The following is a 12088-nucleotide window of genomic DNA, read 5'->3' on the forward strand; positions in this document are numbered from 1 at the left end:
TCAGATGTTAAAGCACTTAGATAAACAAGAAGTGGACAGAGTTGTCTACGACAGTTTGTCATGGCTAATGCTCCAAATGGGTTTGGTCATTTTGATTGGACATTTAGTCTGCACCTCATGGATTTATGACCTGAGCCATGACCTGATCCAAACATTTTCAACCAGATTGACAGACAGTAAGGCAAAAACCCTAGCCCAAGTGGAGTCTGATAGAGTGTTTCATCAACAACAACAACCACTTTATATAGCGACCCAAAGGGCTTTACAGTGAAGAGGGAACCTCGCAAAACCACCACCAGTGTGTAGCACCCACCTGGATGATTCAAGGTAGCCATTATGTGACAACACTCACCGCACAGCTTGAGGTGGAGAGTGAGGGAATGAATGACTGAGCCAATTACACTGGAGGATGATTAGGGGGCCAGATTGAATGAGCCAGGCTGGGAATTTACCCAGGACACAGCACAGTAAATGTAGGATACCTAATGGCAGGCAAAGAGAAATGAGTTAATGCCTAGAGATTCTTCAACAGCAATTTGCAAAGGCTGAAAGGGTGCGCTGGGCTGAGGAGTAAACGTTGGGTGATGGGTGACACGTGTGTACAACGAATCTGTCTTTTTCCATTAGGAAGTGTATCTTTAATATACTGCACACAGACACCCGTTTGCATAGAGGAGAGGCATTGTTCATATCACCAAATATCACCAAATAACTTACACAACTAGACAACCAAAACAACTACAGAATGAATCAGACTCATCATAAAGTAGGAGCGTATCCAGGGTCATGCACACCTTCACATTCAGAGAACGTCATATATCTCTCCAATCACAGGAATATCACAGATCCTCAGTGGGGAGAAATATTCTCACCATACTGTGTGTGGCTACTGGCTACTGGCTAGATCAATACTCAGGCTTATTAAGAAAGCCTAACCTCCCCAGATCACGGAGTGATCATTCTGTGTCTGTGCATAACATTCCAGGAAGTACTGTTAATACACAGATCAAGAGGGGCGTAGATATTCAAATATCCTTGATTACTGACAAGATAGAGCAACGTAATTCGTTACTATGGGAGCAAAACGGGACAGTTCCGATCTGCATAAGTGGGAGTGTCAGATTACGTCACTAAATCAACTTTCTCTCTTAACAAACAATAAGAGCAGATAAACATAATTGTGTTTACAGTAGTATTGTCTATAATCATGTACTGTTTGATACCAATGAATCATTCTTTAGGACAAGGCTCCGCTTTGACCCTCTTTGATTCATTTCACACAAACACACATACAGTTCATAACACACATGCTCACATGTACAGCTGAGAGTAGAACACACACTTCCACATGCACACACACTAACACACTTCACACAGACACACACACACACACACATACAGACACACTACACATGTTACACACATAGAGACATATAAGTCACACACAAATTCACACACAAGTACACGCATGGCTTTCACATGGATGGAAAAAACAAAAACACATTCACACCTGTATCCATATTGTACGCACTCATGCTCACACATGCACACGCCAGAAGAAAGCACGGAGGCACTGAAGCACTCACACACAAGTACTGAGAGCCATATGCAATATGCATGAATCCATACATGCCCCAGAGCCTTCAGGTAGCTGATAGGAGAGGGAATATACAGACCAGTGAGTAGACATACACTATATATGAGTCCTTAATGCAGACCAAGCATCGTGTACTCTGGGCATATGTACACAAAGGAACACCAAACAAACATCCAAGAATACATATGAACAGACAAATACACATGTGCACACACACACACACACACACATACATACACACACACACACATACGTTGTTCACCCTGGCCCTCCTCACAGTGCCTTGCTAATGAGAGGATCAGAAGCCTATGCACCAGGTGGATTATGGGATTGCAGGCTACATGATAGCCTGAATGAGGATTATAGAGATGGAGAGAACCACGGCGGCAGGAAGCAGTTAGCTTAGCGACCGACCCCCATCAAAAAGTCAACAAGGGGTAGAAATGGCATCTCATCGGTCTCTCCAGTAATCGTTCTCCAAGGAGCCAGCTATCGATCAGCTAGTTATCTGCTCAGTGCCTGGGCTTGACAGAATCACTCGGTGTTAATTTGATGTCAAATGCTTGGACTGTACACACCCACTAGCAAGCAGGTTTTCAAGGGCTGCCTGGATCTGTCTTTAAAAATTTTTTTGTCGGTTTTGTATTGTGTGTCTGTAGTTAACTGATATGGGTCAGTTATTATTATGACCGCCGCGCAGCGAAGCTGGACTGCACCCCCCGAAAGGAGGGTAGGGCAGACACAGTTTTCTGTGAATATCTCGAGAACCGTAAGGTTTAGGAGGACCATTTTTTTTTTGTATGTTGATCTCAAGGGGCCATGTCAACCCATTCCATAACCACTCATTTCATGTATAGCGCCACCTAGTTAAACACAAAAAAGTAAAAATGAGGTGTTGTAATCGCAGGTATCTGTGACCTAACATAGTCAAAACTGCACGAAATTGGAAGTGTAGGATCATTATGACACCCTCTGAATGCACGCCAAGTTTCGTGGAATTCCGTTCATGGGGGGCCACACAATAAATTAATTTATGTTACTATACACCAACTGGCCTGTAGGTGGCCGGAGACAGTTTTCTGTGAATATCTCGAGAACCGTAGGGCCTAGGAGGTCCACCTTTTTTTTGTATGTTGATCTCAAGGGGCCATGTCAACCCATCCCATTACCACTTATTTCATGTATAGCGCCACCTAGTTAAAAATTAAAAAGCAAAAAATTAGGTGTTTTCATCACAATATCTCTGGCTGACATGGTCAAAACTGCACGAAATTGAAAGTGTAGGATCATTATGACACCCTCCGAATGCATGCCAAGTTTTGTGTACTTTCGTTCATGGGGGGCCTTACAATAAAACAATTTATGTGTACATTTAGTGACGTACACCAACAAGGATTCCCGGGACACTGAAAGACCGGGGTACACAAAACTTGGTGGGCATGTACCCCCACATGGATAGCATGGAACTGTCATTTTTCGTTTTGATCTGTAGCCCCCCCGCTGGACTGGACCCCCCGAAAGGAGGGTAGGCCAGACACAGTTCTCTGTGAATATCTTGAGAACTGTAGAGCCTAGGATGACCATTTTTTCCGTATATTTGCCTCCAGGGGTCATGTTAGCCCAGTTCATGTGCACACATGTGCACAAACAGATACACACACACACACACATTCACAGTAATCATGACACATACTCACACAGTAGACATATGTACGCTTCCATGCACAGGCACATACGCAGGCACGCACACACACACACACACACACACACACACACACACTCACACACACACACACACCCACACACATAACATAAACATAACACAAACAATCAAGAATTTCTCATAATTATGAACAGGCAAGATGGAGGTGGGGTTGTATAAAATGAATTTTACATGTGAAATCTATGAACTAATCATGTTTTGGTACTTGTTGTCTAGCAGATACCAGTGAGAATTGAGTGTGGATAATGCAATTTAGTGAGACAGTTAGAATCATATAGGCCTTTCAGCGTGATTTCTTTTTGTGGAAAAAATGTGCTGGACTGGGCGGCGGTCATATTTTGTAGCGCTCTGCGGTACATCTAGTTTATTTTTCATTTTCTGTTAACATCTATATCAAAGACAATATCAAATTATTTGTGTGCTTTTTGGAAGAAAATGATGTTCAATTTAACTTTTTTTAACTTGTTCTGGCCCCTCACAATTTATTATATAGCCTGAAATATTTAGTGTATTCCAGAAATTCATTAGATCTTTTTGTGTTTGAGTAGTCATATATGTAAAAGTAATATATGTAAAACAAATGACCATGTGGCTTTCATGTGATAGCTTTTCATTAGAACCACTCACACTAAAACAGCAGTAAAAAATATTCTCTTTTATATAGTGTTCTCTGGCCGTTGTGGCGGCTGGTAAAAAGGATAGCCAGTTTTTATAATTATTATGACCCGTTTTTACTGTTATGAATTCCTTTATGGCTTGCTGTTTGTATTTTACTAATCTCCCATAAGAAAGCCTCTCATGCAAAAAAGCCTCCATCATTTCAATATCAAGGACTATTAAAAAGTGCTGCCCCCCTTCCCATACAGAACTGGCTTCAGTGATCAGGAGAGAAGGCAGGTCAGATATAAAGATGACTAGATTTAACGCTGCAGTGGACCTAATTCTTTTCAAACTGAGAGGGTTTATTGTGGTTCATCAGAAAAGGCTCTATGCCAATGGGTAACACACTTCTGTGTTCCACTCTTAATAGAATATCATAAAAGGATGAAAAATCTTAGCCTCATTCGATGGCAATACTCTTCTCTACACTCAAGGTCATTTCTCTTAAATTGAATGGGCTTGCAGTTCACTGTAGAAAAGAGTTGTGTCTATTGTTTCCACTTTTTTTGTTTCCATTCTTTTTCTATATTTTTTTCACTTTATTCTTTTTTCTCTCTCTCCCTTCCAGAAGTGGTGGGTTGAAAGAAAAGCAGATTTGAGGCGCAAGTCTGTTGAGAGTATTTGTCCCAAGAGATCTCAGATATGCTGAGCCCGGCAAACAATGGAAGGATTCAGAAGAACGAAGAAAGTAGAAAAACAACAAGAAAGAAAATGCACGGAAATAAACAGGGCGCGAAAGCCGCAAGTTTATAACAACCACAAACCTCCAACCCCCCCCCCCCCCAACCCTCTGACTCACTGCCACCCACAAACAAGGCAGAACTATCAAAAGATCCAGCCATACGATAATGATCCAATAATACTTTATCGATTCCATCTCAATTTTTACCCCCCATAATGATAAGAGGGAAATCGCTTCCTCCAGGCAAAGTTGGATATTACAAAGCTCACTAAGTATTGCTCCTCCTGGGTCCCGCGTGGAGAGAGAGTCCAAATATAAAGGCAGCGAGCACACTAAAACCAAGTTATCATTCAAATGAAAAGAAAAGCTAAGATGCTCTCCCTCTTGGCCCTGCTGTTTGTATTCATGAAGAGGAGCAGGAAGAGATCCTAGTCGTCGGAATTATTCCAACGGTGGCGGAGATGATAGAGTTGTGTCTGGATAAGCTGTTTTTTAAGACTAAAAGCATACAAAACCCCGGAACCATCCGTTTTTTTCTCTCACTGCGTGTGGAAAGTGCACTGGGGCAGACATTAATGTTATTGATTTCTTCCGAGAGCGAAGGGGCAGCATCTGGAATTTACCGGTGAATCGGAATGCCGCCCTTAATGACAAGAGAGAGAGAGAGAGAGAGAGAGAGAGAGAGAGAGAGAGGGAGCGACGGGAGCTGGCGGCGCGTGGCGGCTGCGTCTGGGCCCCCAATCAGGCGCCACGCCAGTCAATACCGAAGAGAAGGTGGCATTCCTTTTTAAACAGGAGTGTGAGTCAGTGTGTGAGTGTATGTTTGTGTTTTTGTGTGTGTGTGTGTGTTTGTGTGTGTATGCCTGTATGTGTCTGTGTGTGTGTGTGTGTGTGTGTGTGTGTGTGTGTGTGTGTGTGTGTGTGACTGCCTGCCGATGTGTTGCACCTGCTTGCCTTTGTGTGCCGTTTTTGCCGAGTTCCCCTATCACACACTTGAGTCACAGCTGGAAAGGCTTGTGTGTGATGTGTGTGATGATAACGAGCTAAACATCCCAGGGCCATAAAAAGAGAGAGAGAGTGAGCGATGGAGAGATAGAGACAGAAAGAGAGAGGGAGAGAGCGAGAGGGGTGAGAAATATAGAGAGAGGTGAAGAAAGGAGACAGAGAGGGGTAGAGGGAGGGTGAGATAGAGATAGAGAAATGGATGGAGACATGAGGAGAAGGAAGATAAATGGACCAGAACACAGATGTACGGAGCAGAGAGAAAATAACAGGAGGAGAGAGAAAGAGAGGGAACGACATAATGAAGCCAGACAGACAAAGGTAAAAAAAAACATTGTTTAAAAGGAATAAAAAGGGGAGAAAGGGGAGATAGAGAGAAAGAGAAAGAGAGAGAGGGACAGACATAGAGGGAAAGAGAGAAATTGAGATGGAAAAAGATGGAACACAGAAAGGGATGTGTATATAGCTTACTGTGACACACACACACACACACACACACACATACACACACACACACACACACACACACACACACACACACACACACACACACACACACACACATACACACACAGAGGACCGCCCCGTATACAGACTGACACAGACCCATAGACCCCAGAGCAGGCCCTTGTTATGTTCCTCTGTTTGTTGGATGTCAGCAGTTCCCATGTGTTGCCACAGTTGGTATTGGCACAAGGTCCCTGACAATCACGCTCCCTAGGCGTTAGTCACCGCCCGCCTGTGCCACAAAACAACATCTCAGCCGGCCACACACACACACACACACACACACACACACACACACACACACACACACACACATGTTTATGAAACACTGGCAACAGATTGCACTGACAGATGCCCCCCCTCCCCTCCATCCCCCCATGGGCTCACCAGTCATCGTGTGCTACCCATGAATCCCCATGTCCAGATCTGAGGACCGTCCAGGGTTCAGCTCACAAAGCTGCCCGCAACAGGCTGCCTTGCACATGGCAGAGAAAGTCTCTGGAGAAAGTTTCTGGAGAGTTCCCAGATAGCCTCTCCTCCACCCCTCAGTCACCTACACACACACACACACACACACACACACACACAAACACACACACGCACACACACACACACTCACCACCACCATGACTCCCTCCCCATCGAGTATGGCATGCTGAGTAATGTATGCCGACCCACTTTAGCAGGGCTCCCCTGACGACCCAAAGAGAAGCTGACATAATAAGGACACACAGGCAAGCACTCGAGAAACAACTTCCTCCCATCCTCATCCCTATCCACATCCCCATCCCCATCCCCATCCCCACATCCCCATCCCCATCCCCACATCCCCATCCCCATCCCCATCCCCATCCACATCCTCATCCCCATCCCCATCCACATCCCCATCCCCATCCCCATCCACATCCTCATCCCTATCCACATCCCCATCCCCATCCACATCCCCACATCCCCATCCACATCCCCACATCCCCATCTACATCCCCATCCCATCCACATCCCCATCCCCATTGACATCCACATCCCCATATCCCCACATCCCCATCTACATCCCCATCCACATCCCTATCCACATCCTCATCCACATCCCCATCCCCACATCCACATCCCCACATCCCCATCCACATCCATCAATATTACTGTAATATTCAAAGACTCTCAAAGTTTGAATTCTGATAGTGAACTCCCAGCTACCCTGAATTTGCATTGCTAATGCACAGAATGATTCTCAGTCTGTTTGTTTGTTTGTTTCTGAATGTTGTTCACATATTGTATACTGTACCCACAGCTCAGCACTAATGATCACACATCAATACAAAAATGAATAGTTCTGTTTGGAAAAAAAATGCATTCAAGTCCAAGCATCCAGCCCAGCAGCAGACTCCATTTAAGTAGCATCAGCGTTATTTGCCCAACAGCTGTCTTACAGACTACATCAATACAGCAATTTCATTGCATGAGTCGAGTAATCCAGAGTGTGATGCTCAAATTAGACAGAGATAATGTTCTCCCAGGAAAGTCCATATCCCAAGGGAATGCTACCCCCAACCTCAAATGAAACACATACACATACACATACACACACACACACACACACACACACACACACACACACACACACACACATACACACACAACACACACACACACACACATGCACACACACACACATATACAAAAATGCTTCTTCGATGGGATAGCAACACACAAAGAAACACACACACACACACACGGCTGAGTCCTCCTCATCCGGCAGCCCAGAGGACTGTCATTAGCTGCATCTGACACCTCTGACTGACAGTGTGATGTTCTACTGTTCTGACAGATGTTCCTGCTGTACCCTGCTATTTCCTATTCCTATTTTTCTTGTCTCCAGAATGACTATTTTTATTAACTAAAATAACTTACTTTTACTCTGAGTGTGTCTGTCTATGTGTATGTGTGTGTGTGTGTGTGTGTGTGTGTGTGTGTGTGTGTGTGTGTGTGTGTGTGTGTGTGTGTGTGTGTGTGTGCATGTGTGTCTGTGTGATACTGTACATGCATGTGTGGGTGGACAGGGGTGGGCAATTGGTGGTCAGTAAGGGTAGGGGCATAGGTAAGAGACCTTGCATTTGTTTATGGGTCAATGACGTAACATGCAGATTTCTGTGTCCATAGTTATTTATACATAGATATATAGACTTTATTCTTGCACTGTTGCACTGTTTGACTTACTCATTTGCACCATCACCATGACACTCATTCACAAAGAGCACCTTACCTTACCTTATGCACAGACGACCACAGGCTCAGTCCCTGCTTCAGTCATTGCAAGCGCACCTGATTGATTAATCATCCACTATGTGGATACTGTTTTTTTAGAATTGATTTAGATTAAGTTTTATTTAGTATAATTTGTATTTTAGTATATTTAGTATATTCTTTATCTTCTACAGTCCTTATTGCTTAGTTGTGTTTTTTTATATTATATACTTTTAATGACTTTTTCTGCTGTTAGTGAATGTGTGTGTATATGTCTGTATGCTACTGTGACCTTGAATTTCCCCTAGGGATCAATAAAGTATCTATCTATCTATCTATCCATATATCTATCTATCTATCTATCTATATATCTATCTATCTATCTATCTATCTATCTATCTATCTATCTATCTATCCTGATGAGTGAAACGTTTGTAAACCTCTCTCAAATATTGATAAAAATAGATATTCTTTCTTTATAGTTGGACTTGTACAGTTTACATGTCAGGTGGTACAACCAATGTAAAACCAAGAACAAGTTATTTTATAATAAAACTCTTTATTGTATTGAATAATTGAATGGATGAACTTGCTAGCAAAGTCAAAAGGTTATATAGGTGTCCAAGAAGATGCCTGTATAATTTGAAATTAGTAGCAAAAGTCAGGTGGCGCAACCACAACGTCAGGTGGTGAAACCAGGTAAAATACTAAAAATGTGAAATAAAATTTTTTTTTAAATGTGTTGTACCTAATTATTATATTAAACAAAATACTTTTTGTCATTTGTAAAGTTATTTATTGACATTTTAAATGTAAAGTTGGATGTTGGAAAACCAAAATACCCAACCTCTGCAATGAAGTATTTTTAAGTTACTTTTAATACCAACTACAAAATAATAATGTGTTAAGCACTGAAAATGTTGTGCATCCAATAAGACTTTAAACACAGTCTTCCAACTTCAAAAAATGCATTCTGTCCATTAATATTTTTTTGAAAACATGTTTTTAAAAGCCTTATTTATCAATGACCCTTCTGGAAGACTTATAGACTGACCAACAGGGAATAAAAAGAAAATCAGCCACCTTGCAGTCTCTTGCAAAATACAGATCCATTAACAACATGTTGTGCCTCAACCCTGCCTGTTTCCATGTAACCACCCACTGAGGGTGGTAGCGGGGGGTGACGGGAGAAGGTGGGGGGGGGGCAGTTCTCTCCCACACAGACGCGCCTGATTGACCGAGTTCACACCCGCAGTGCTGGGACGACAGACATCCACACCCAGTGCCAGTCATTGAGTGTCCACACCATTATCATTCTGGCCAACTCCACAGACAGTTTAGCATCCAATGGGGATTGTCACAGACCCATCAGTCTCCCAAACATGCATCTTACACACACCCACAAACACACACGCACACATACACGCATACACATACACATACACATACACATGCAGTACACAGAGAGAGAGAGAGAGAGGGCCATGTAATACCAGATCAGTGCTCATTAGCTAACATGCCCTCAATCTGTCTGAGGGTGGCACACTACCCCGAGGTGCAAATGTAAATTTTTCATTGCCACATCGCTGGCTTGTGACAACTGCCTTTCATGTGAAGTAATCTGGGAAGATGTCTGGGAACCAGGAGGGGCAGTGCAGCAGAGTGTGTGTGTGTGTGTGTGTTTGTGTGTGTATGTGTGTATGTGTGTGTGTGCATGCATGTGTGTGTGGCTTTGTATGTATATGTGTGTGTGTGTGTGTGTGTATGTATGTATGTTGTGTTTGTGTGCATGCATGTGTGTGCGTGTGTGTGTGTGTGTGTGTGTGTGTGTGTGTGTGTGTGTATGTGTCAGTGTGTGCTTGTGTCTATGTGTTTATGAGCAAGCCTTCTGAAGCAGAGGAGAGGGAGGAGTGGGAGGAGGGGAGGGGTAGAGGTGGGGACTCCCGTTCATTTGTCGCTGTTTGGCAGCATCTTGATCCTAATCACTCAGAATATGTTTGGTTGCGTATGCAATCTGTGCAAGTTTGGCCCCCAGTATCGCTCAGTAGAGGCGGGGGACCTTTTTCCTACTGTGTCTAGTATGTAGTAACATACATATTCAGACCTTTCAGATCATTCTGTCTGAAATCTCATCAGTTCTTTGAATATATACCGGTAGTTATGCTTTAAAGTTGGTTTAAACACTGGCTTACTGTAGTAGCTCAACATGTAAACAAAATATAATTATCGCATAATATTATAATATTACCAGAAAACAACTAACTGGCCAGATTATAGACATGACCATTGTGGGCAGTGGCAGTTCGAGCTCAATGTTTAGTCCCTCAGACACATTTATTTTAATTTAATTTTAACTGATGGCCAGGGGCTTTAGTGAACTATGAATCATAAATATCTGCCAGCCCAAAGTGCTATTTTTTTAATCATCTAGGCAAAAAAAAAATGTCTGAGTAGATTGATTTCTTGACATCCAGTCGCAGTACGGGACTTACGTTTCAGCACCTTGGACAGCGCACACCGCCGCCCTTTTACAGTAAAATGCAATGCAATGAGTGTGCACTGCCCTACAAAGCCAAAGTGCAGTATCTACGAAAATTCCAAACTGAGAAAACAGCATTGTTGTTTGTCTTTCACACTGTATTCTAGCAGATACTGTAAAATGAAAACCCTACATCTTCAGGAAATGTTTCAGTAGATTAATGAGATTGTAGGGCAGTGCAGTTCTATACGAATGTTTTTCTGCTAGTTCACCGATTAAATATGGAAAGTGTAACTTACCCCCGATATCTGGCCGAAGATTCTTGTCATATTCTTTCAGTAAATTATTAAGTATCAGAGTTGCGTCTGTCTCCTGACTTCTTGGAGCAAGCATTTGATTGACAGTAACGTCCTCATATTCTTCATCATATTCAACTGCTCTGCAACTGGGAAAAATCACGTACATACAAAGTCAGTTACCATGCATGACTACATACAAGGTACACACAACAGGTAACAGGTTCATTCAATTATCCGTACTTGTATGACTTATTAGTTTAATGTGTGCGTGTGTGTGTGTGTGTGTTTAGGACTAAATAGGCTATAGGCTAATTAGATAAAAGTTGGTCTTAGCAGGTCGCCACTGAGTTACACCCTGTTGTGGTGGAAAGCCTGTATCAAAACATTCTTAAATGTAACGGTCAGCTTAATGATTCTTGACATATGAAACAATATGCGCAATTATCATGGCAGTCTGATTCCAACATCTGTAACCACTGCTCCATAATTTGACATTAAACGGACATGTTTTGTTCATAGTCTTTCACAGTCTTACCTACGGCATTTGACAGCAGACACGTTAAAACATGTTAAAGCGCCTTACTTACCGGCTATGTTCCACTGACAGAAGTATGGCACATATCAAGAATTTGCTCAACATGTTTACACGGCGGCCAAATCAACAGTGAGAAACAACCAGACACAATCCACAGGAGTCGCTCGAAACGGAGCTGCGCTCAAGACGCTAACACGTTCCTCCAGCAACACCTAATTCACCATTTCTCCTCTTTGCGTCAAAGGGATTTCCATCAAAGACTTTTTAAATCCAGCAATAAATCTGAAACCCCTGTGCGAAGAGCTCTCGGTGCTTTTGTAGACGCGGTTAGTTCACGTCTGTGAAAAATGTCTTAACTAGCAA

The 12088-nt window shown here is 42.8% G+C and overlaps 1 protein-coding gene across 1 annotated transcript in view; it reads right to left on the reverse strand.

Moving 5' to 3' along the window:
- Positions 1 to 11830, reverse strand: part of LOC143142022 (gamma-aminobutyric acid receptor subunit gamma-3-like) — a 51552-nt gene extending 39722 nt beyond the window's left edge. The window contains exons 1-2 of the mRNA XM_076302712.1: positions 11778 to 11830; positions 11191 to 11336 (exon numbers count right to left, since the gene is read on the reverse strand). Coding sequence (XP_076158827.1) covers positions 11191 to 11336; positions 11778 to 11830 — 199 coding nt within the window. The remainder of the gene's footprint in view (positions 1 to 11190; positions 11337 to 11777) is intronic.
- Positions 11831 to 12088: the final 258 nt, after the last annotated feature.

Source organism: Alosa pseudoharengus, unplaced genomic scaffold (genome assembly GCF_046254945.1).
Source record: "Alosa pseudoharengus isolate Yale_2024_CS ecotype anadromous, Long Island Sound unplaced genomic scaffold, YU_APseudo_1.1 YU_APseudo_1.1_scf_24, whole genome shotgun sequence".
Lineage (NCBI taxonomy): Eukaryota > Metazoa > Chordata > Actinopteri > Clupeiformes > Clupeidae > Alosa > Alosa pseudoharengus.